Genomic DNA, 27,282 nt, shown 5'->3' on the forward strand with positions numbered 1-27,282 from the left:
GTCCGACTTCAGCCAGGTCACGATCTCCCGGTCCGGGAGTTCGAGCCCCGCGTCGGGCTCTGGGCTGATGGCTCAGAGCCTGGAGCCTGTTTCCGATTCTGTGTCTCCCTCTCTCTCTGCCCCTCCCCCGTTCATGCTCTGTCTCTCTCTGTCCCAAAAATAAATAAACGTTGAAAAAAAAAAAGAAAAAAAAAAAAAAGAGTCAGTAACCAACTGAGCCCCCCGGTGCCGTTAGAATAGGGACTAACTTTATTACAACTCTAGCCTGAAATGTTATTTATAAACAAAAAGTCGGTGGTGAAGGCTGGAGGAGGGTGGGGCACCTGCGTGGCTCAGTCCACTAAGCCACCCGACTCTTGATTTTGCAGGTCATTATCTGATGGTTGTGGCACAATCGAGCCCCATGTAGGGCTCTGCTCTGACAGCGCAGACCCTGCTTGGGATTCTCTCTCCCTCTCTCTGTCCCTCCCCCACCAAAAGTAAACTTTAAAACAAAAACAAAAACAAAAAGCTGGGTGCCTGACTGGCTCAGTTGGAAGAGCATGTGACACTTGATCTTGGGGCAGGAAGTTCAAGCCCCATGCTGGGTATAGAGATTACTTGAAATAAATAAAGTTACAACCCAATATAAAACAAACAAACAAACAAACAAACAAAAAGCTAAAATAATTTTAAACCATGCAGTAACTAATAAAAATGGAAATGTGTATCTGTTCTATGAAAGAAAATAAGTTTATGTACGTGTATACGTTTCTGGAAGCCAAGTTTAAGAAATTATTTCTTCCCAAGACATTGCTGGTATATATACACACAAATATCTAGTTGTTATTATTAACTTTCAAAAGTCTTAGACTTTCACTCCTGCAAGTTATAATAGAAAGATTTAAAGGACTATAATAAAGTAGCCATTACTATCCTTATTCTAAATATTACATACTCCCAACAATTAACAGGATTTTTCTGCTTATGAATTTTCAGAAAATTCATTAATAAAAATTTAACCTTGAAAAGTCATGATAAATGTGTATTTTCTTACCTCTCCTTTTTGGGCACAGTTTAAGATAACTGGTGGCCCAATAATTCTATGATCAGTCTTGTATAACTCATTAAAAACAGAATCCTGGAAATCCATGACTATAAATACATTTTCAAATTCTGGAGAATCCAAACTTTCAAGTTCTTCCACTGATTCCATCTTTACAAAGGGTACTTTAATTTCCTTGATTTTTTTTCCAGGTGGTTATTAGAAAAAAAAATTATTTATAGATTATAAAATTAATTCAAATAACTCTAATCTAAAAGCCAGTTCAACATTTTTATTTTTATATTTGTAGTAAACTGTAAAATCACACAGTGAGCATTATACTTAATAGTAAACAGCCTTATTTCATTACTTATTTGTATTTTTACATATACATATCTCCATCCATATTGACATTAAATTTTGAATATTAATATCATAAAGGCATAACTTTTAATGTGACTTAGTAGTCATTATAAATCACCTACAGTGCACATAAAATTAAAACGATTTTTAAGTATATACATTTTGACACAAGATGCATTAGAAATACATCCACTATTACTTTTTATTCTCACCAAGAAAATGATGCCACACTTATAGTTCTTCCTACATAAATTATCTTCAGAAAAATAGGATACCATGGCACTTAATATCTACAAAAAGGGGGGGCACCTGGGTGGCTCAGTCAGTTAAGCATCCAACTTCGGCTCAGGTCATGATCTCATGGCTTGTGAGTTCGAGCCCCACATCAGGCTCTGTGCTGAGAGCTCAGAGCCTGGAGCCTCTTCAGATTCTGTGTCTTTCTCTCTCTCTCTCTCTCTCTCTCTCTGCCCCTCCCCTGCTCACACTGTCTCTCAAAAATAAACAAACATTAAAAAAAATTTTTTTTAATTTACAAAAAGGGTGCAGATTAACTTAATCATTTCAGTATATATGAGAGAAATAGAAAGATATGAAATATGTTGGCAGTTGCCACACAGCAAATGTAGGATATAAAAAGGCAAGTTACCATTTAGCATAAAATTTTATAATGTACATTTACAAAAAAGAATGAAGGTATTTAAGTACCTGCATGGCTCCTGTGCAAAAAGAACAGAACCATTTATTTTTTTATAAATTCTTTTTTAATGTTTTTATTTATTTTTGAAGGAGAGAGAGAGAGACAGAGCACGAGTGGGGGAGGAGCAGAGAGAGAGGGCGACACAGAATCCGAAGCAGGCTCCAGGCTCCAAGCTGTTAGCACAGAGCCCGACGCGGGGCTCGAACTCACGAACTGTGAGATCATGACCTGAGCTGAAGTCAGACGCTTAACTGACTGAGCCACCCAGGCGCCCCAAAAGAACAGAACCATTTAAAAGAAAATTCTGAAAGGTCAGTAAATTGTTTGGGTTTTATTGCTAGGCTGATGTGATGAACTGAATTGTGTATCCTCAAGACTCCCTAAACCACTGACGCCCTAAACCCCATACCTCAAAATGAGACTATATTTGGATAGGGCCTTTTAAGAGGTAATTAGGATTAAATGAGATCACGTAGGTGGGCTCTAATCCAGTCTAATTGGTGTACTTTAAGAAGAGGAAACTTGGACACACAGGAGGTATCAGGGATGTGCATGCACAGAAAGGCCATGAAAAGAAAGACACAGTAAAAAAGCAGCAGCCATCTGCAAGCCAAGGAAAGAGATCTCATGAGAGATCAAGATGCCAACATCTTGATCTTAGACTTCTAGCCTCCAGAACTTTGAGAAAATACATTTCATTTCTGTGGCTTAAACCATCCAGTCTCAGCATTTTGTTACCACAGCCCTCACAAACTAATATAACTGCTAATACAGAATTAGATATATTTCATATGCTGGGACAAATTCCCTGATGACTGTCATTTATATGATTTATAATTTGGAAATAAAGCAAGAATTTTGAGTAAACATAAAATTAATGGAAAAAAAAAAAAAAAAAAAAAAAGAAGCCAAAGGGTTTAAAGAAAGAAAAACATCAGATCTTTGTAGATACATATGATGTGACTTTTAAATTTAACAAGAACAAAGTAGTAAGGATTTTGCTACTTATGAAACATACTATAGTTTGGGGTTTCAGAAATATCCAAATTTTAAAAATAAATATAAAAGTTTCTATTCCTCTAGCTTCGAAGTGCACAAAATATACCTTGTGCCTAATTTAGGTCCAATCACCATTAAGTGGAATATAAGAACACAATCAAGAGTAGTGCAGCATGCCACATGCAATGAAATGCTTGACCTACCATATTAACAACACTTTTTATTAATTTTTCATCCGATTTTCCAGGACAACTTTCTCTTATCTTTATAACAGGGACTTCCATTATTTTAATAGTCTGTGGAAAAGAGACTTAAGTATAAGATTAAGAAAACTATAAAATTATTTAAACGCTGATGGAAGAAAAATTACCTTTTTTTAAAAAAAGCTAAAACTCCATACCTTTAAAGCTTGTATAAGTTCTTCTTGTTTTCCAGCTTCTTGAACCAATATCATTCTCGTTTCAATTTGAGGCATTTCTTCTATTAAAATTAAAAATGTTTAAATATGTTTCTCAGGTAACAACATCAAAATTAGCAGTTCCTTAATCCCTTTTTGGCTATATCTGGCATGTTTTCCATCTTTGAGGAGATCATAATATTCTCTCAGATCAAAATGACTGAATTCCTAGTTTATTTTTACAAATTTGGCCATCTATCACTTTAGAGAAAGAGAAAACACACTGTAGTAGAGTATACAAACATCAGCACCCCTCCTAATCAAAAAAAGCATTCACTATCTTGCACAGCCATCCTCTTCAACAGTGGATGCTGCTTCAGGACAGACCCATTTATAAAGCGGTAAGTGAAGAAGAAGTGGCTCTTCACCTGACCGGTCATAACTGAATAAATTCTAACCAACAGTGTTGCAGCTACATTGCCCTCCCATACAGAAAAAAGCAATATTGAACAATAAGATGCTTTCTCCTTCAAAGTTGGGAAGCATTAATCCAAACAATAACCAAAAATCTACACAGTATATATAAATGGCTAAAGTCGACAAAACAAGAAACAACAGTGTTGGTGAGGATGTGGAGAAAAAGAAACCCTGTGCATGGCTGGTGGGAATGCAAACTGGCGCAGCCACTCTGAAAAACAGTATGGAGGTTCCTCAAAAGTTAAAAATAGACCTACCTCGTGATACAGCAATCACACTACTAGGTATTTACCCAAAGAATACAAGAACACTAATTCAAAGTGATACATGCACCCCTATATGTGTAGCAGGATTATCTACAATAGCCAAATTATGGAAGCCAAGTATCCACCAATTGATGAATGAATAAAGATATGGTATATATAAATACAATAGAATATTATTCAGCCATTAAAAAAAGAATGAAATCTTCCCATTTGCAATAATACGGATGGAGCTAGAGAGTATTATGCTTAGAGAAATAAGTCAGAGAAAGACAAATACCATATGATTTCACTCACATATGGAATTTAAGAAACAAAACAAACAAGCAAAGGGAAAAAATAAGAGAGAGACAATAGACAAAGCAAGACACTCTTAATTATAGAGAATAAACTGATGGTTACCCAAGGGGAGGGGGTGGGAGGGATGGGTTAAATAGGTTATGAGCAGAGGGTAATGTATGGAAGTGCTGAATTACTATATTGTATACCTTAAAATAATATCAACACTGTATGTTAACTAACATGGAATTAAAATAAAAACAAAAAAATCTACACAGTATAAAGAGATTCTGTCAACAAATATTTACTGAATACCTGTACTTTACCTTAACAGTTAGTATTACATTTAAATCCTAAGTCCCTAGTTAGTAAGCTTAGGATTAAAATAGTGATTTGGTGTTTTAAAGCTGATTAACAGGTTTACCTTCAACATATGAAGCAGATCCAATAAGTACATTTTCCTTGGAACTTTCAGTAACTTTAGAATCAAAAATAGAGGAGTCTGCCAGGCTTGTCCTTTCAATAGTGGATGTTAATACACTACTGTCAGCCATTGTTTGTACTCTTCTACGATGACTGAAAAAATAGAGTTTGAATAAAAATACATGATCATTGGGCAAAAACAAGCATTAGAGGCTCTACTTTTATATCTAGAATCTATAAAAAGTAGCATTACTCATTTTTCTTAATACTGAACCAAAGAAAAGTCATTCAAGTTCTCTGAGCCTCAGTTTCCTCTTCTGTAAAATAAAGATACTAATGCATGACTCATAGGAATATAGTAAAAATAACAATGTATGAAAACTACTCAAAACATTATCTGACATATAATGAAAATTCAGAAGGTAGTCATAAATATTCTGTCTCCCTCCCCCACACCTTTGCCCTCAACCAACCTATTCCTCTTCCTATGTTCGTTATATTATTACCATCTCTCAAATAATCCCAGTCAAAAACTAGATCTGTCCTTACTCTTTCCTCTACGTTCTTTGTCCTCCCCCAAATCCCTATCAATCCCATCTCAAGTACTCTGGAACCTCATAGGAAGTATGTCTGATTATCATTTTATTGCCAGAGCAGCATCAAATTGTAGGAAAAAAAGAGCTGAGACCCGGTCCCTCTTCTCTGTGCTCAATGCCACAATGGTCAAATACAACAGCCCCAAACAACTTTATCATCGGTTTCTTCAGGTCACTCTCCACATGGTTTCCTGGGGTATAGTCCTAAAAACAAAAGTGACCATATCACCTCCCTGCTTAAGAACTTCCATGGGCACTCCTCCTGATAAGGCCAAGTCCAAATTCACCATCAGGTTTAAAATTGGTCCTGGCCTACCTATTCAACCTCATCTCCTGTTCAATTCCCACATTCCACATATATTGTATGCTCCAGCCACAGTGTATTTCTCAACATTTTTTAAACACAGGTCACAATTTACTCCACACCCACTTACATTTAATAGTGCTCAATTGTCCACCTAGCACATCTTTCAACCCCCAACCCACTGCTCTTGACTCATTCTCTGTGGATTTCTCTGTATATCTCATGTATAAGTGGATTGCCCGCTTATCTGTATTTTCTTATTACTTTACAGTTATCTCTCCTTTAAAATATTTAACAAGATAATTATGCAGGGATTAGTGTCACTATGACTGTGGACAATGAAAGAAAATCTTTTTTTTTTAGGCTTCCAGGACTTAAGAGTTAAAAAGTTAGGCAAGCAGGGAATAAAGAAAAGTTAAGTGAATTTTCATCAATTCAAATCAATGGTTGTTATGTAAGTTTATTATTACCTTTAAGTTAATTTCCAGAATATTGGACAAATATAAAGAGAAGGTCCTATCTTTATCTGGAGGTACATGTCTGATCTATTTTATACTTCCCTACTTTTTTTAGATTAATAAAATATACAAATATCATCCACCTGGTTTTTATCAAAGTAATAGTTTAAGTAAACTATATGCTGTGGAGAAACAGTACGGTATCATTAGCATCATTTCTGGATGGTGATACATCCGGAAGTGAAGATATGCACACTAACGATAACCACAGACCTCAGCATCATTGTTAGGTGAGCACTTCAAAGCCAGGCGACTCAGGTTCCCATCTAACTCTGCACTCAGTTTTCAAATCGGTGAAAGAAAATCAAATTTAGTTGTCATGAAAACTTAATAGATGACATCTTAAAATGAGCAACAATTGCTAACCTTCCTAATATTCACAATGTAGACATTTTTTATTGTCTTCCCATACATCTATATCAATCATTATTCTAAGGATCTCCAAAGGAATGTTCCAATAGTTGCTAATAAGAGTCTTTATTTAGAATCAACAACATATTCTATCCAGCCCTTATTTTTTTTGTTGGTTAAGTCTCTTACATGTAATTGTTACCAGTGAAAAAGAAAAGGCTTTCATTCAAAGTTCTCTTAAAAGAAACTTAAAAGTCGAGAGATGAACTAATATACTTTAAAGAATGGAGGAGGGAGATTCTTAATAGTCAAGCAGGCTCCACACTCACCATGGAGCTGGACACAGGGCTCGATCCCATGACCCTGGGATCATGATCTGAGCCAACATCAAGAATGGGAGGCTTGGGACACCTAAGTGTCTGACTTTGGTTCAGGTCATGATCTCAGGGTTGGTGAGCTCAAGTCCCTCGGTGAGGCTCTGCACTGACAACTTGGAGCCTGCTTTAGATTCTGTGTCTCCCTCTCAATCTCTGCCCCTCCCCAGCTTGTGCTCTCTCTCCCTCTCTCTCACCCATAAGTAAATAAACTTAAAAAAAAAAAAGAGTGGGAGGCTTAACCAACTAAGCCACCCAGGCACTCCTCTCCTTTGCCTGTTTAAATATCATCAAAATAGGTAATTAAAAATTAAAATTGCCTCCGATAATACTATATATGATCAATTTATTGCTGAAATAGCTTCAAATTTTAGGGAAAAAAAGAGCTGCATGGAAAGTTAATGACAATATCCAACACTCTGATTACAAATGGAAATGCACTAATTACATTTTCATATTCATGTATTCTGCAAGCTTTTTAAAAAAATTTTTTTTAATGTTTATTTATTTTTGAGAGAGAGAGAGAGATTAGAGTACGAACGGGAGAGGGAAAGAAAGAGGGAGCCACGGAATCCTAAGCAGGCTCCAGGCTCTTAACTGTCAGCACAGAGCCCAACACAGGGCTGGGGACTCGAACTCACAAACTACAAGATCATAACCTGAACTGAGGTCAGACACTTAATGGATTGAGCCACCCAGGGCACCCTGTAAACTTTTTAAATAAAGACAAGAGGATTAGTGTTCATAAACTATACTAAGCTTATTTCTCATTCCAAGAACATACTCAAGCAGTTTTTGACTAAATAACAGTAAAACATGCCTCTTTTCATCCCAAACAGAAAACCTGTCACTTAAATACTCACTTTAGGTTTCCTTTTACTTTTTTTTTTTTTTTAAAGCAATCATCTTTCAGAGCAGCTAAATACAATAGTGGGTATGATGGTTGTTATTACTGACAATAATAACATTAGTGTTAACATAAAAATTTTGGTTAATATCGATTTAATGTTTAATATGTGGCAGATATTGTTCTAAGTCTTTTACTTGTATTTATCTAATCTTTGAAACAATCCTAAGAGGCAGGTACTATTATTGTCTCCATCTCATAAAGAAGCCTAGGAAAGAGAGGTTAAGTAACCACCCAAGTCATTAAAACAGGGATTCAAACCCCGGCTGATTCCAGAGGCTGCACTTTTAACCACCAAGCCAAACAAATCTGTACCGGGGAGGAAGGCGCACGCGGAGGGGTTGGGGAGAGGCCGGAATAAGCTGGCGTTTTAAAAACTAAAAACTAAGCTTCCTACAGAGAAGACACCAAGAAGAATCTTAGAGTGAAACCACTAAACACTCTGAGATAAGCCCACAAAGACTGAAGCTGCCGGCCGCCAGAGCCGCAGAGGACAATGCGGCTAGTCGAGAGCACTCTTCCCAACTCCCTTCTTCACCCAGACATTCTTCCGGAAGAAATATCTAACCAGGTGAGCGGGTGAAGATGCCCAGCAACCTGGGGGACTTCGGGATCCCACTGCGCGTTGCGGCCCAGCTGTCGGGAGTGCGGTGGGGGGGTTTCCAGAGCCAGGAAGCCTGGGCAGGGATGCTCCGGAATTCGCGGTCATCGGGGCGGGGCAGTCGGACTAGAGAAGGGGTCCACTGCTCCGGGAAGGTTGGCCCACTCCCACGTCCCCTACCCACACCCACAAAGTCCTCACCACTCTCAAAAATCGCCTTGAAAGTCCACCTTTTCAAGCACCGATTCCCCTCACTGCTACCGCCATTCCTCGCCGGTGTCAGCAACAAACAATTCAAAAAGTGAGCCGCTTTCTCTAAAAGCCATGCCGATTGGCGCGTGATGTCAACCTCCATCCCATAGGCTGGGGTCTCCAGAGGGGCGGTGATTGGCCGCTGCTCCCCGCCCACCTCGCCTCAGACGCCGATTGATTGGTTCTGCGTGTGTTTCAAATAAACCCAACGGCTCAGACGTCCGAACGTCGGGGGGGGGGGGGAGGGGGTTGTAAGAGAAGTGCCCGGATGTGGCCGGAAGGTGGAAGTGGTAGCTCTTGGGCTTCTCTGGGAGTGGCAGGTGTGTCTGTGGCTACCGCTTGTTTACTCAGTAAACATCCCATTTCCTGAGTCAAGTTTGAGTGGATTCTTCTCCCCTGCCAACTTTATTACTAAGTGTCACTAAATCCTTTAAATCTGTGCCCCTACGGGTTGCCTGGAGCTGATTTTCCTGCCTGTATGCTTTCTGCTTTAGGAATGTTATTTAAAGTTGGCTAAAAGTGTTTTCACTTTGGTAGTTCTGTTGGAGTGACAGAGCCAGGACTTAGGAATTCGGGGACTCTCCAGGTAGACTTCAAATCAGCAGCCAGTTATTTAAATTCTGATGTATGGGCGCCTGGGTGGCTCAGTCAGTTAAGCATCAGAGTTTGGCTCTGGTCATGGTCTGGTGCTCCGTGAGTTCAAGCCCCACAACTGGCTTGAGCCCGTTTTGGATTTCGTGTCTCCCTCCCTCTCTCTGCCCCTACCCTGCTCACAGTCTGTGTCTCTCAAAATAATAAATAAACATTAAAGGGTTTTTTTTTTAAGCATAAATAAATAAATTCTGATGTATGTAGGCACTTCTCTGGTCTGGCAAATTTAACGGGTGACTGGAATAAATTCTTAGTGTTTCTCGGATTTTTTTTTTTTTTTTTTAAACATAAGCTTGTATTTGAACAAATGTAAAAATACTTAGGGAGATTCTAGAATCTCCTGGAGCCAGAGTGAGCAGCTTCCTGCTGCCTCCTCTCCTCACGGTGAGATCTTTTCTTTCCTGTGAAGTCTAGCCAAGATTTTATCATTTGTCCTGCTATTGTAAAAACAATCTTTTATTTTCTTCAACTTCTACATATAATACCCTATAATATTATCTCTTTAAAAAAAATTATCCCCCACCCAGGGTTCCCACCTAATCTCTGATTTAAGGAAAGGAGGGGAATCCTTTGCCCAAAGCTTAAATTCCAGTAAGAGAAGGAAAACTTGTATTTTGGAATGGAATACTTCTGAACCTCACACACAGGTGAGAATTTACAAGTTTTCCTGATTTTGTCAGGCCAACTTAGAACACCTGAAAATTTCATAATCTAAAAAGTGACACAATCTGGTAATCATTGATTTCCTTCTTTATAAATGAAGAATATTTGCAGTCTGCCCTTCATTACAATGCTGTGATAACTGTCAAGGCAAATGGAAAAAAAAATAGTAATTGAAATTTCACTTTGGAATGTGCTTTTGCATACTGAAACCGGGGTGTGCCCAGCATTCCAAAAATTCTCATCACTGAAATATATTAAGCCAGCAAAGGAAGCAGCCTATTTCCTCTGTGCACTGGTCTATGTTAAACTAGTTTTGCACCCAAATCTAATGACTAACTATGTGGTATCAGCACATGAAATGTATGCTAGCCTAGCAAAAGCTATACTTGATTGCTTTTAGGATATATGGCAGTTTGACTAACGAACAGGCAATAGTCTTCTTCCATTTGATAACCATGTGACCTCCTTTTACATTTCCTATCCGTATAGCCTCAAGCAAGTTATTTAACTTCTCTGTGCCTCAGTTTTACCTTCTATAAAAGGGTTTAATAGTACTTCATAGTACTGTTGTGAAAGAGTTAATATATATTGAAACATATTCTGTATGTTTAATATATATTAATATATGTAATTAAAACATATTCTGGGGGTGCCTGGGTGGTTTAGTCGGTTGGGCGTCCAACTTCGGCTCAGGTCATGATCTCGCAGTTCGTGAGTTGGAGCCCCTCGTCAGGCTCTGTGCTGACAGCTCAGAGTCTGGAGCCTGCTTCAGATTCTATGTCTCCCTTTCTCTGCCCCTCTCCTGCTCATGCTGTCTCTGTCTCTCAAAAATAAATAAATAGTAAAAAAAAAAAAAAAAAAAAAAAAAAAAATTAATAAAAAAATTTAAAAAAACATGCTGGTATATGGTAAACATCTAATACATGTTAGCTGTTAATATTACTGTGACTTTTACTACTGCTCTTGTGTCAGCTAAGCCCTGTAATTGCCTGATGGGACTGATGTTCATTACACTGCCTTCTCACCCCTGACCACCGCAGCAATGGCACCTATGCTTCCCTTTGCCCCAAGCTACCCTAGCCACAAACTAACCCCTCCCCAACGAATCAACAAGCTTGAAGCAGCCAAGACCTCTAGTGCTTTCTTTTCTAGCAGAAGGAGGACAATTTTTCTTCTACACCAAATCTAGTCTTCCTTTTCTCCTTTAAAGAAACCCTGCTGTCCTGCTGTGCTCGAGCTGTCTCCTCTTGTCTGGAAGACATGGCTCTCTTGCTATTGCCCTTGGCCAGGCCTTTGTCCCCTTCCAAGGCAGGTCCTAGGTAAGATTCTTTGTGTTAAATGTTAGCCTCTCTCTCTAGGCCCCTTCACTGGAAATACAGTTATTATAATTATATATCAACCTCTGTTTGTATGGGGTAGATAGATAAATGGAAATGAGGAGTAGCTTGAAAGAATAAACCATTAATTCTTATGTGTCATCCACAACTCCCAAGATACTGAATGAACAGGTTTTAAGATACAAAATACTGAAGGAATTTAACTGAATTTAAGTACTTAATATATTGAAGTGTGTTGACATTTTCCCTCAAGCAATAAAATAGTTTCTAGAGTGGGGGGGGGGGGTGGTAAAAATTATGTAGATGGAGAAAATGAAATGTGAAAGATAGAACTACTGAGATTCCTCCTTTGGAGGATCAGCTTTCCCACCTCCATCTCCAAGCTGGGTGACACTCTGGACTCTCTTGACTCCCATCTCACACTTGTTGCTCCTTCTAGTTAATTCCCTCTTCTTCATATTTCCTCTTTCCTCCATCCCCTTCCCCTCCATCTTTCAGCTTCTTCAGAGCAGCAGAGAATGGGGAGTTAGGAAAGTTACTTTTGAGCTATGGGATATCTTTCTCCACCCCATACCCTCCCTAATAAGAGCTAGTATATCTGGAAAATTATTAAATCTGTTGCAACAAATGGGCAATGTTTGTTGTACTGGACTTCGATTTTATTACCTAAAGTTGTAATGAAATATATTACAACTTCTAGATTTTATTTTAAAGTGTGAAATGTTGGGCCGCCTGGGTGGCTCAGTTAGTTGAGCTCCAACTCTTGATTTCAGCTCAGGTCATAAACCCAAGGTCATGGGATAGAGCCCTGCATTGGGCTCTGTGCTGAGCATAGAGCCTGCTTAAGTTTCTCTCCCACTGCCCCTCTCCCCTGCTCTCTCTCTCAAATAAAAAATAAATAAAATGTGAGATGTTACATCATCAATCAGTAATACTATTTTATAGTAAATTTAAACATTTCATCATAGGATTAAATATTTTACTGTAACTAAATATTAATATTAGGATGTCACATAGATTTCATGAAATTGTTTTTCTCCTTCTATCACCATCCTTACTTCCCCAAAGCATTTTTAAGAGAGAGAACACAAGTGCAAGTGTGTACACACAAGCAGGAGAGAGGCAGAGGGAGAGAGAGAGAGAGAGAGAGAGAGAGAGAAAGAGAGAGAGAGAGAGAGAGAGAGAGAATCCCAAGCAGGCTCTGTGCTGTCATACAAAGCCCTACACGGGACTCCATCTCACAAATCATGAGATCATGACCTGGGCCAAAATCAAGAGTTGGACACTTAACCAACTGACCCACCCAGGTGCCCTTCCTCAAAGCGTTTTTGAAGTACATAGGTATATTTAATGCCACAGGAGATACAAAGATTCAGTCTCTCTAAGTACTTATCTCTTAAGATTTGATTTCAAAAATTTTAATGAATAGCCTTGGAATTCTGTCCTTCCTTGGAATTAATAACATTTTCCAATGGAAATGTCATATTTCCAAGTTTGTTATAATGCAGCATCTCTTAACCCATCATCTCTGCCAATAAAAGAAGCTTTAGAAATTATAATCACTGGGAGCCAGAAGAAGCTATTTTACATACCTCAATAGCCAGCAATTAGGATTTGAATTGTAGCTTTATTCATATGAATCATTAGGTTATAAATCACTTAACATAGATTTGCAAGACTATACAAATTTAGCACATAAAGTTTCACTTGGACAAAGAGACTTAGCTTTGCTTGATGGAGCAAGAGGTTTCCAAATATTGATGAGGCCATTATTTCAAATTATGTAATTTGATTAGTGAAATTTTAGATGTGGAAAAAAATTTCAGCTTGTTAGTCTCATTCTTCATTTTACAGATGACTTTTACCAATGCCAGCATCTTGGAGGTTTTATTCCTTTACCAAGGTCAGATAACTAGTTAGTGGCAAAATCAAGATCAAAAGTTTTATTTTCATTAATCTACTCTGTCTTTTTATTAAAATATTAATATCTATATTTTATATCATACTTACAAAAGTACCACTATCCCTCAGATACTTTCAGTTTCATAAGAGCCTTGTTGGTCTTCTTCACCTATGTATCTTCAGCACCTAGCAACAGTTCCTGGCATATAGTACCTTCTCTAAAGTAGTCGCAGGAAAAAGGTGTAATTGATCTCTAAGAATACATATTGCCTTCTTTTAATCCATTCTCCTGCCTGCATTCAGGGTGACATTATCTGAATCCAGACTCATCAGAGCACCTCCTTAAAACACTTCCATCCTACTGGGCCTGCAAGCACTGACCTCTACTTACATTTCCAGCTTCATCTTACACCATGTGCACTTTCCTTGAGTTCTATACCTGCCTTCCTTCTCAAGAGTTTTTGCACCTGCTCTTCTCTCTACCAATCCCTCTGATCTGTATTCCTTTCACCTAGAGAAGGCAACTTTGACTGATCCTTTAGCATTTGCTCACTTTACCACTCCTTGGAAGGTCTTTCCTAACTAGCCACACTATCAGAACCATATTAACCACAGTGCCTAACACCTAGAAGGCATTCAATTAAATATTTGTTGAAATAACAAGTAAATGAATTAATGGATGAGCTCATTTGTATTATAATATCAGTTATGTTTTTTCCAAAGACACTAAAGAAAGTTTGTATTATTTTTACCTTCATCTAACCTATTTTTAATGACAGTTTTTCAGGAAAAACTAAGTGGCATGTTTCCAAAATTAATACATTTACATCAAGGATAAAATAATTTACATCTTTGACATTCGAGTAAATTACCCAAGAATTGAATGATTTTTGCACCACAGCTGGTCCCAGCTATGAGTGGGAGAGAGTTAATGGTACTGAATTGATTCAGTTAAGATTTGACAGTTTATGAACATAGGCAATTATCCATATCAAAAATTCAGTTTTCCTACAACCTGCACTTTCATTTATTATGCACTGACACTCATAAATTACCTCTTCCACACTATCAACTAACTTGTAAATATCTGAGGTATCCTAAAGTAATACTGTCTGCCAGTTAAGTTTTGACAGCAGCTTTATCTTGTAGACTAGTATCTCCTATGACAACAATATGAATACCTTGATCGTACTTAGCAATATTTTTGTTGCTGCTGTTCAAATGAATGGAAAAAAATGGGATTGTTAAGGTGAAATGAAAATAGAACACAGGTCATCAAAAAAATAGTGAAGACTTGACCTCAATTATATGCCCATTTGCAATAAGCAGATTAACTGTGGGTTTAATAATGAGAGAAAAATTACGTGTAAGAAATAATAATAGTGCATTGGGAACATTTTTTAAAAACTGAAATAGGGTTGCAAGTGATATTTAAGTGCATAATGCAACTATATATAAATCCTATATGTAGAAAAGAATTAATTATGAAGAAATGCAATAAATGTTTTTAGTGTCTGTATCTGGCCAGTAGCATTTGAGATTATTTCTCCCTCTCCTTTCCATTTTTTTTTTTTTATGTTTTATTTACTTTTTGAGAGAGAGAGACAGTGCAAATGGTGGAGGTGCAGAGACAAAGGGAAACACAGAATCTGAAGCAGGCTCCAGGCTCTGAGCTGTCAGCACAGAGCCTGACGCGGGGCTCGAAATCATAAACCACGAGATCATGATCTGAGTCGAAGTCGGACACTTAACTTACTGAGCCACCCAAGCACCCCTCCTTTTTTTTTTTTTTTTTTTTTTTTGGTACTTCTCAAATATTTTATCCTGAGTGTGTTTTAGTGGATAATTGTTGTTTTCCTGGCTGTTAAACATTTAATCCTTCATTCCTAATAATACTCCAACATCCCTTTTGAGGAATCCCTCATGGAATACGGTTTAATGAGAGGTAATGCTTCTCTGTTACCATAGATAAGAATGGGGCTGCAGTCTTCCCTTGAGTAAAGCTCTGCCAATCAGATGCTATCTTTATAGGAGTTTGTTTTTTAGCATGTGCTAAAGATATGGAAAGAAGTGAAGATCATACGCATTCCAGTAGCCAACAGCAATGTGCAAACCAGAGTCTGTGGATGCAATAATCTTTGCTAGTATTTCTACCATCTACTACTCCTCACTAGCTCCTGCCCATTTCCCAAGGTTGATCCTCACATTAATTGTGCAAAAAAATAAATCTTTTTATCCTTTAAGATAGTTAGTTTCTATTGCTTGTGACCAAGAATGACAAGATGTATTACTTTTACAAATCCAAATCTTGTCAGCTCTACCTTCAAAATATATCGAGAACAGACCTGTTCTCCCCTCCCCCATTACCCTTTTCTAGGCTAACATCTTCCCTTACCTGAACTATTGCAGTAGCCCCCCCAACTCATCTCCCCATTTTCACCCTTAAACATTCGCTGTCTATTCTCAGTAAAGCAACTAGAGCATTCCTGTGAAAACAGAAGTCAGCTCTTGTCACTGTGCTCAAAAAACTTTAATAGCTTCCCATTTATCCCCTACTCCTCTCCCCTTCACACCCACCCCAGGTCCCCCTTTGCCTCACTTTTTTTTTTTTTTTTTTTCATTTCATACCTGATCTGGGAAACAAAGGCAAAAGAAAAAATTGAATTTCCTTACAACTTACAGCCCATTGGCAAGTCCTTGAGACAGGCAGAATGACACTCCTCTAGGAACTCAACTGCCTCAACGATGACACTTTGCTAAGGGCAAAAAGCAATCTTAGCTTAACATTATCCTGACCTCCGGGATCCTGTAAGTCTACCTTAACACATAAGAATTCCTTTGGAAACTTCCTTTATCTCTACCCCTCAAGATATACATTAGCAATCATCCTCCAAGCATTTGGCCCACTGATATACATCTGAAAGATCTCATGACTGAGTTTTTACTAAACAGTAATAAATGACTTTTCCTAATCACAGCTAGCCCCCTCGGATCCTGGGAACCTTGCCTCCAAAATATTTTGGAGACTTGCTCTGTCCCTAACCTCCTCCTAACTTGAAAGTATATAATCAGTCACCTGTCAGAACCCCAGTGTAGCTCTTTCTGCCTAGGGGTCCCGTCCCTGTGCTTTAATAGAACCACCTTTTTGCACTGAAGTCATCTCAAGAATTCTTTCTTGGCTGTTGGCTCTAAACCCAAACATTTCCACATCAATACCATTATTACCTGCAGTTCAGTCATTGTTTATCCTCTGTCTCTCCATACTAGAATGTGAGCTCCATGAAGGCAGAGCATTTTGTCTGTTTTGTTCCCTGACATATTTCCAGTGACCAGGTCACTACCTGCCACATTATAGGTACTCACATTTTTTTCAAAGAAAGAATAAGCAAAAGAAGAAATGGGGAATGAAAAATGAAAAGGAGGAAGAAGGGAAAGATCTAAGAAATTTTAAATACTACATGTTATAATGAAAATTTAGTCATTTATCAATTGTTTTAAAGTTTCTTTTAAAAAAGTTTTTATTTAAATTCCAGTTAGTTAACATACAGTGTAATATTAGTTTCAGTTGTACAATGAGTGGTTCAACACTTCCACATAACCCCCAGTGCTCATCAAAACAAGTTCCCTCCTTAATCCCCATCACCCATTTTCCCACCCCCACCCCCCACCTCCTCTCTGGTAATCATCAGTTTGTTCTCTATAGTTAAGTTTTCAAGTTTTTAAAAAAATCTTAATTTATTTATTTGAGAATGAATGTGAGTGGGGGAGGAGCAGAGAGAGAGAGAGAGAGAGAGAGGCAGAAAGAGAATCCCAAACAAACTCCATGATCAGTGCGGAGCCCAGTGCAGGACTTAATCCCACGACCATGAGATTATGACCTGAGCCAAAGTCAAGAGTCAGAAAGCTTAACCAATTGAGCCCCCCAGGTTTTCAAACTTTTTGAATATTTCTTCAAATGAAACATCACAATGAACTCCCATATATAAAACAGATAAGAGCCAAGCTGAATTGAAATAGGGGAAGAGAGATCCTGACTTGACTTCATAAAGACTACAGAAATTTAAGTTTTTTCTAGAACACAAAATCTGAAAACCACTGACCACTGAATTTAAAGGATCAGACCCTTAACTTATAGGACAAGAAGTTGAGATTTACTCCTAATAGAAATTCACACCCATTTTTGAAGTTATCTTGTAAAAAAGGTAATTGTTTTTTAATTTGAATCTAATTAATCTCCAAATCTGATTTTTTAAGTAAATACAGGAACCAGAGAAATGATCAATTACACCATAAGGATACAATCAGCAAGATCTGGACTTGCAGACACTCTGCAACACAACCTGGTTTCTCCAACAAATAAACAGCAAGAAGAAAATGAGCAACAAAGGGGTAATCAATAGATCTGACTTAAGAGACATATAACCAAGCATAATATACGGATTTAATTTGGATCATGATTCCAACTTTAAAAAAAACATAAGAATAGGATTTCTGCTTCTCCTATATCTGAATAAACTGTTAAATAACCAATTCTTTTGCAAATAACAACTATACATATTGAGGAAAGTGCAAAAAAATGTTCTGAACAGTGGAAAAAAGCAGTGATCAAAAGATTCTGCAGGGGAGTAAAAACTTGGGCTGACATGGGATAAGTTTCACAACTTTATGGCTATTAGAATATGAAAACTCTTGGGGCGCCTGGGTGGGTCAGTCAGTTAAGCATCTGACTCTTGATTTTGGCTCAGGTCAAGATCTCATGGTGGTGAGATTGAGCCCCACATAGGTCTCTGTGCTAAGCGTGGAGCCTGCTTGAGATTCTCTCCCCCGCCGCTGCCCGCCCCTCTACCCTTCTCTCACTTGCGTGTGTGCACGCTCTCTCTCTCTCTCTCTTTCCCTCTCAAAAAATAAAAATAAAATAAACAAAATTTTTAAAAAGTGTTTAAACAGAGATAGTATCAAGTCTGGTGAGGATGTAGAAAATAGGACCTCTCATACATTGCTAGTGTGGGTGTTTCTTGCAGTTAAACACACAATTGCTTAAGATCCAGCAATCCCATTCCCATATATAAGAATGCTTGAGGAAATTTTATTCACAATTGCTAAAAAGTGGAAAAAACTCAAACGTATATCATTAGTGAATGCATCAACAGAGAGCGATACATCACATCCCACGTTTGGGATGTACTCGGCAATTTCCGTGCAACCAAAAGGATGATTCCTAGAAGAATTACGTTAAGTGAAATAAACCAGAAACAAAAAGCTAAATGTTGTTATGATTCCATTTATATGGATTCTGAAAAAGATAAAGATAAGGCCAAAAACAGATTAGTGATTGAGAGGCTGAGGGTAAGGACATAGGTTTACTACAGAGCCACAAAAAACCTTTTGGGGATGGTAAAGTATTCACAATAGCTACACAAATGTATACCTTTGTCAAAACTCATGAATTTTACTGCATACAATACCTCGATAAACATACTTTTAAAAAGAACAAAATGGAATCTGTTTTCAAAATTTTTCCAGAATGGGAAATACAATAGTTAAAATCCAAAATTAACTGGATGGACTTAACAGTAGAACATAGGTGATAGAGGAAAGAGTCCATTAACTTGAAAATAGATTAATAGAAATTATGCAATAGTAATACCAAGAGAGAAAAAGTTTGGCTAAAAAAAAAAAAAAAAATGAGAGCTTCAAGAACCTGTGGGAAAATATCACATGTAATTGGAGTCCCATTGTTAAGAAACAATGGCCCCAAATTTCTCAAATTTGTCAAAAGACACGGATAGCTTTTGCCACAAGAAAAGTTTCTACTTCCAGAAGATCCGCAAACCCAACTTAGGATAAATACAAAGTAAGTCTTACATGTCATAGTCAAATTGCTGAAAACCAAAGATAAGTTTTAAATCCGTGATGACTAGGCTACTGAAATTGCAGCAAGCATATGAGACCAAGTAAACTGTGTGAGATGCTAAGGACCAGAGAGCACAGACAGGCAAAGAAATTCTCTATTTTGGACAACAAAGGTAAATCAGAGGAAACTTAAAATTCAGGCAATTGTATGATTCCTAAAGTTCTTAACCTTTGCCCTATAGTGAGTGAATAAGAAACTTCTCTTAGATTCCAGTGCCTTTGAGCTCATGTCCCATAAGTTGTCAATTCCTGCACCAATAGATGTCATTTGCGAGCATTTGTGAGGATTGCATAAAATAGTATTAGTGTGGAGAACAGTGCATTGAAAGCATTCACTAAATGCTAGCTATTACTATTATTATTTATCTGACAAATATTTATGAGTACTTATTATACACCAGGCACTGTGCTGGACCCTGGGGATAAAACTATGAACAAGCTGATGCAGTCTTTGCCCTCATAGAGCTCAGAGTTCAGTGAGGTCTATCTCAACAATCCCCATTCCAGCCCACTACTTTCCTCTTCATACAACTGGAGTTCACAAGGCCATACGACATCCTAACCATCCATGGTAGATAGGTAATTTCATGGTAATATGTATAAAGTAGAAAAATGTTTCCCTAATGTACACTAACATGAAAGTTGTGATGCTTGATATTGTCACAGATGTGATAAAAAAGCCCAATGCTTTATCTCTCATTATTTTTACCTTCTCTTTCACACACAGTTGAATTTATTTTATAGAGGCTATTAAAATATTAGGCTATTTTCTCCTTCATTAAGCATAATTTGCTTTAATTTTTCATTAACATTTTGTCTGCTTCTCTTTTTGAAAATTAAATGGAGCTGGTATGTAGAGTATAATAACGAGTTGAGATGTTTATCAATATTTTAAAATTACCTTGTTTTATTTTCCTAATTAAAAATACTGTTCATTTGTTTTCTTTTCTTTTCTCATTAATGTGACTGACCAAGGAATGTATATGCATTAAATCACTGCTCTTGGGAACACCAATATGAAATTAAAAGTCGCTATGTTAACATACAGCAGATATCTCTAGACAGCACTTCTATATTGCTTGATTTTTAAAATTGTGAACATGGTTTACTTTTAGAATTTAAAACTTGGGGAAACAAAACAGCCCTAATTATGCCATTCTCCTTATCAAACCCTTGACTCTCTATTTGTTATCAATAGCATACATCCAAGCACTTTCCCATGAACACTCAAGGTCTTTTACCAACTCTCCCCCATACCAGATAGAACAAATATGTTTCCATGCTATGAAAATAAGAAACATAAATTAAAAGACCCATTTCCTGGAATCTCTTAGAAGACCTTAAGGTAGGAAACACAATTCATATATTTATCTGAAATTTTTAAATGAGAAATTAAATAAATCATCTATCCATAAATTTTACAATAGTGCAAATCTCAAAAACAAAAATAAAAAAAAAAGCTTGAGTTTCTAGTCTATTAGTCTATTTCATTATCTGTTAGAATTGTAATGAATATATTTACTATCTTACTATCTTAGGTCCCTAAAGAAAAATCAATTGTGTTTGATTATCACAAGATTATCAAAAGGAAGGGATTCTTTAGTAAAACCAACTTTGTAAAACCTGGGTCATGAGATACTAAAACAAAGCAAATTAAATTAAACATTGATTATTTACTTAATGAAACACTGAAACATATAATAGAAATGTCATAATTAAAAATCACAAGTCTAATACATCAGATTTTCTTAAATATTACATACACATTTATCAAACTAAATACAAATTATATTGATTACAAAACTTCTTACTACTTTTATACTTCAAGTAGTTAGAAAAGTATTAATACTCTGAATTTAAATTTATGCTTTTCATTATTTCTATACTATTCTTATTATCATTCCTCATTCCTCTTAGGGGTTGCTTTCCTAAGGTTACAGAAATATTAATTACCTTGAGGGGTATAGTACCAAATAAAACTACCAAAACCATCTATGCAAGCTTGCCAAGGTTACAGATTCTGGATTGTCAGCACATTGAGCCTAGCTCTACCCTTCAAATCTTAGTTACTGATCTCCAGGCTATACTTCCTTTTCATATTTATTTTCTGTGGAAAGACTCTAATGTGAAATCTAGGATAAGGTATTTTGGGCAAAGAAGAGTCAAGATCAATAAGAACAGCAGGGGATAAATCATGGAATATTAGAGCTAACAGACACCTGAAAATCAGTCTCTGCTCACTTCATTTTTCTAAATGAGAAAAAGAAATCAGATAACGGTGGCAAGGGGACTATGATTCCTTTCTAATAATCTAGGAATCATGATTTTACAGTCATGATGAAGGATGCTGGCAATAAAAAAGAAGACTAATGTGACAGGCAAGGTAAACAAAACTTGAAGGCTTGCTGGTGACTGATTAGATGTAGGAAGATAATATAAAGTTCGAAGTGCAAATTTTTATAACAGGTAACATGCTACAGGGAGTTGATTTTCTACAAGGTTTAGTAAATTTACAGTAGAGCTTGCCTTATTTCTCAAGGCAGTAAAATTGGTAGAGCCCCTGAATGGAGTGACTGGCGTTGAACAGTGCTATCTTATATCCCCAACAGGATTGGCTATCCAATTGGTTTTTCTTCATGCGGTGCAATCATTTGAGGTGTTTTAAAACAGTGCTACTCAAAGTGTGATCTGTAGATTAGAACCAGTTTATAAACATATAGAAAGTTTAACAGCAATTGAACAGTGCTGTGACATCAAGTGCATGCTCAGAATAATTTACCAAAAATGGTCATTGGGAAGGATTGAAAAAACTCCTGGTCTTTCACAGACAGTTTGAGAAGCTGTTTTCAAAGAGAAGAGAAGGTATTTACCCTATATGAAGTTATAAAAGCGGTGATAAAACTTTATATTGTATGAGACTGCTATAATAAATATATACATTTACCCTTGGTAAAAGTGGAAATATATTAACCGAAAAAAGATTAAATGAAATAATATATTTTAAATACTTAGAACACTGCCTGCTACATAGAAACACTCAATAGGTGTTCCCAGTGATGATGATGATGATGGCCATGATGTCAGTGACAATGCTACAGTTGCCAGTTCTGTTTTTGCTCTTCTGTAACCATCAAGGATTTCCATTCTGTTCCCAAGCTGCTGCAGTTTGCAACCACTGTGCTTACTGGTCCCTCGCTGCTGGGGTAGGCCCCACCCCAGGGGCTCTGCCTTGTCATTGTGCCATTCCAAACACACGTTTATCAATAATCATGGATTTCCTCCCACAGCAGCCAAACCTCATGGCTCTTTCTCTTTCTGCATCAGCTTGAATGGGAGTTACCAGGATATTAAGTCTACCAAGAAACCTAGCACTGCCTTAGGCTGCTTAATAATTAAAATGTGTAGTGTTGTTTGTGAAAGTCAGCTCCCACCTTCCTTGCAGGTTTATGTAGATTTACAAGAGAATACAAGTTGATTTAGAGAGTTATAGCTGAAAGAAACACAAGAAATCACCTAATGAAGGTTAAGGCGTAAAGCTTCAGTAACAGTATGTCTGCGTCAGTCCAGCTCTGTCATTGCCTAACTGTGTGACTTTCGGTAAGTTATTTAACCTCTCAATCTTCTCTCTTAGCCGCATGTAGTAATTTATCTCTCTTGAATCAGTGACTATCAAAGCATGTGCTCAATAAATAATAGCTGTTATTACTGGCACAATCCTACCATTTACAGAGGAGAAAACTAGGCCAAAAAGGCCAAAGATCACATGGTCGGTCTACAACTGAACTAGGACCAGATGTAAATGCTCTTTCTCATACCCCTAGCTGCCTTTTACCACTCCATTCTGCAATTCCACAAGTTCTTAAAGATGCCTCAATATTGTATTTATTTTGTCTCCCTGGAAAACATGGGCAAATAATACATATTGGGTTCAGTATATATTTTTATTTTGTGCATTCATTAAATCTGGAAATGCAGTGGTATGGACCTGTGGATAGACAGAACAGGGTAAGGGGTGAAGAGGGGGAGAATAAATCTGAGTTATAATTCCGGTGTATCCAATGGATGTGCCACCACTGGCTAGCCTCTGCCTTCGCTGGCTACAGGAATTCATATATATTAATGAGGTGGGTTTACAAAATATTAAAAATCACCATAATTGTGAATTGACTCTATAAACGATTATATTAGGACTTTCAGTTACAAACAGAACCAGCTCACTCCAGCTAGTTTTAACAAAAAAAGGCCAATCATTCTCAGAGGCTAAAGCTGCTTGCAGCAATACCCAGAACGTCCACCAGGCTGTCTCCAGTGCTCTGGGAACAAGTACGGATATACCAGCAACCTTAACCCCTGATGCCACTGCGAGCTCCGCGCCTCACGGCCAGACTCTACACCACACTTCCTTCCTCACGATGCTCTTTTGAGTCCAAGGCATTCCACGAGGGCTGCTAATGGCAGAATCTATGGCACATGCTGGGTGTCTGAGATACGAGAGGGACCAGGATAGTGACATACATAGCCTCCGGCTTGCAGATGTAGAACTCACAATGTGGGAAATTACCAGCATTTATCAAGAGTGTTTAAAAGGTTCTGGGAGTTCATAATATACCAAGTGTTCACAGTAATGCTCATGCAGGTTTTCTTTGGAATGATGTTCTGTTCATACGCCCCAAACATATTCACTTTAAGGCATATGCAAAGTCAGATAAATCTCCTTTTATTTTTATTTATTTATTTTTTAAACTAAGCTCTACATCCGATGTGGGGCTTGAACTCACCACCCTGAGATCAAGAGGGGCATGCTCTACCGAATGAGCCAGCCAAGTGCTCCAAATCCTTTTTGCTTCTTAAGGTTCAAAGCAAACAAATATTACTGCTCCTGTGAGCCTTCTTCCACCTAACCTCTGACGACGTGCTCCCACCTCTGTGTTCCTGCAGTACTTGACTCAAATCACGCTGTGCAGTGGTGCCTGTACAGTATTATTTTTGTGTTTTGCTGCTCATAGTGTATTATTTTGAGAGGCCCTCTCTAAAAGGCAGGAAAGTCACATCTTTGTAATCTTACCATCCCTACCTGCCATCCCCTTCCACTGCCCTCTAGCATAATACATGCAATATGGTATCCATTCAGTATATTTTTGTTGGACTTGACCAAATTGCAGGTTACTGTTTTTAATACATTACACCTTGAAGTTTATGAGGTTTTTATTTGTTATTGCTGAATACATGAAGGTGGCTTGTGAAATCAATATTACTGCTTTACAGTCACACACTATATGTAAGTAGGACTTTTGAACATAGAGAACAAGCTAAATTTAGTATTTTTCCAAAGTTAAGTATTTCCAATCCTTAAAACATTTTTTTTTCAACATTTATTTATTTTTGGGACAGAGAGAGACAGAGCATGAACGGGGGAGGGGCAGAGAGAGAGGGAGACACAGAATCGGAAACAGGCTCCAGGCTCTGAGCCATCAGCCCAGAGCCTGACGCGGTGCTCGAACTCACGGACCGCGAGATCATGACCCGGCTGAAGTCGGACGCCTAACGGACTGCGCCACCCAGGCGCCCCTTTAAAAAGCATTGTGCTAATGAAAACTGGTTAATAGCAATGGGATATTTTAAGTGTTTACAAAATCCCTTTAGTCACCAGCTTGTAAATGAATGTATGTATAATATGTATCCATATTTGGCATACTTTTGATTTAATGAGTAAATATTCTTTGAATGTAGTGGCTGATAAGGCATCAACAAAGACCCCAAAATCCTTTATCTAAAAACTGAAACAAAGACATGGGAGAACTAAGCTTATGTAGTATGAATTTTAATATCAAGGGAGGAATGATTTTTTTTAATCACTAGACCATACCTCCCAAACCACACTGTAAGTTCTTTTTTATTTTTGCCTTTATATTCCAGAATCTAGCACAGTAATACAAACTTAGTAAATACTGCTTAAATAAGTGAAAGAATAAATATATGAAACCAAACAAAAATCATACCTGAGAATGACAATAATATAATAACCAACCACACTAGAAAATTATGTTTCATATTTTATACAGAGAAACTGAGCTCTGAAAAAATACAATATACATTATATCATTATTTCCTGGGGTGCCTGGGTGGCTCAGTCCGTTAAGCGTCCGACTTTGGCTCAGGTCATGATCTCACAGTTCGTGGGTTCGAGCCCCGTGTCAAGGTCTGTGCTGACAGCTCAGAGCCTGGAACCTGCTTTGGATTCTGCGTCTCCCTCTCTCTGCTCCTTCCCTGCTTGGGCTCTGTCTCTCTCTCTCTCTCTCTCAAAAATAAATAAACATTAGAACAAAATTATCATTATTTCCTAAGGTTGTTACAATCTGCAACCTTAGCATTTCTAAGATAGATATTTCCAATAAAGAGTCTGACATTAATTTTAGTTGGGGTAGATATAATTCTTGAGATAACCAGAATATTTCCCTATCCTCATCCCTTTCTTGCACACAATGCACAATGTCTAAATATCCATCTACTAAACATCATAACTGTGTTTCTGGTTTGAAGGGTTGAAAACCTAAGAAAGTTTTAAATACTTTGAAAACATTATTTTTGATTGGTGAAAGAATAGAGGAATTACTCTATCCTAAGGAGAGAACACTTACAGAAAAAAAAAAAAAAAAAAAAAGAAAGAAAGCATATGCTTATTGATTGGAAAAATAAAAATGAAACAATTACTTTATCATTCAGATTAATAATTTCCTCCCTTCTTCCTCAACATCACTTCAAGAAGCGATATAGGGGATGATGATGTTTTTAGAAAATAGGATTCATTACTAGAACATTGGACTTAAGCCCTGATGCTGCTTACTCTGTGATATTAAGCAAATCACTTACCTTATTTGAGCCTTAGTTTTCACATCTATAAGGTTGCATAAAAAATAATGTTCATTCCACCACTTTCATAGAGTTGTATGAATTAAGTGAAAAATCCACACAGATGAAAGAGCTTCTTTCAATGAAAATTCTAGAATTTCCAGAATGTAGACAGTAGTACAACAGTAGTCCTAGTGACTGAACAAGGTGAACTAAGGGACATTGCTGTCTTCATTTTATCACTGAGTGACCTGGACAGAAAAGTACTAAACCCCAAGCAGTAATTAATTCTGTAGTATGGCAGGGAGTTTGGCCTTCAGATAGCTTTAGTGTTGAGTTTCTTTACTTTGCTACAAGTTTCTTCACTTTGCCACAAATTCTAGCAGTTATGACAATCTATAACCTGACTAAAATGAAAGCTTAGCCTACAAAATCAGGAGGTGTTGTACTCAGCAAATAATGTGTAGGAAATGGGTCTTCTTTCAGAATGCCAAGAGCTCTCACAACAAAATTTAATTGGAGAAATGGCTCAGCTCCTATCAACCTATTTCAGGCCTTGAGAAGAACAAGACACATGGACTTGGAAAGGCTGAAAAGGACAAAATATTATAACAACAAAACTAGAAAAGCATAAAAGATATTTTTTAAGTTTATTTATTTTGAAAGAGGGAGATAGCACGCGCACATGTGTGCACCCATGGGTGGCATAAGCAGGGGAGGGGCAGAGAGAGAGGCAGAGAGATTGCAAGCAGACTCCCCACTGTCAGTGCAGAGCCTGATGTGAGGTTTGATTTCCATGAACTGTGAGATCATGACCTAAGCTGAAATCAAGGTTTAGGCATTTAACCGACTGAGTCACCCAGGCACCCCAAATAATAATTTTAAAAAACTAGTGATATGAAGCTATTATGAAGTAGATGATATCAAATAATTTCTAAAATCAATGGATTTTCATTTAATAGAAATAGGCCATCATATACAATAAACGGTATATAGGTATACATATCAATATGTGTGTGTATATATATATATATACATATATATACATTTATAAATTTGTAATGAGTTAGTCATGAATATTGCAAAAACTGAATGATTTATTTTACCAAAGGAAAAATAACTTTAGGCCAATGAATCTAGAA

The 27,282-nt window shown here is 37.3% G+C and overlaps 1 protein-coding gene across 11 annotated transcripts in view; it reads right to left on the bottom strand.

Moving 5' to 3' along the window:
* Positions 1-27,282, bottom strand: part of ECT2 (epithelial cell transforming 2) — a 113,320-nt gene that overhangs the window by 55,561 nt on the left and 30,477 nt on the right. For 4 of the 11 annotated variants that reach the window (XM_045502953.1, XM_045502954.1, XM_045502956.1 and 1 more), the window contains 4 exons: positions 4,924-5,075; positions 3,484-3,563; positions 3,287-3,379; positions 1,037-1,219 (listed from right to left, as the gene is read on the bottom strand). In XM_045502953.1, the coding sequence (XP_045358909.1) occupies positions 1,037-1,219; positions 3,287-3,379; positions 3,484-3,563; positions 4,924-5,053 (486 nt within the window). In that variant the 5' untranslated portion in view covers positions 5,054-5,075. Of the gene's footprint in view, positions 1-1,036; positions 1,220-3,286; positions 3,380-3,483; positions 3,564-4,923; positions 5,076-8,540; positions 9,014-27,282 lie in introns of those variants that run through there. The other 7 variants (XM_045502952.1, XM_045502955.1, XM_045502949.1 and 4 more) reach the window with 7 other exon arrangements.

Source organism: Leopardus geoffroyi, chromosome C2 (assembly GCF_018350155.1).
Source record: "Leopardus geoffroyi isolate Oge1 chromosome C2, O.geoffroyi_Oge1_pat1.0, whole genome shotgun sequence".
Taxonomy (NCBI): domain Eukaryota; kingdom Metazoa; phylum Chordata; class Mammalia; order Carnivora; family Felidae; genus Leopardus; species Leopardus geoffroyi.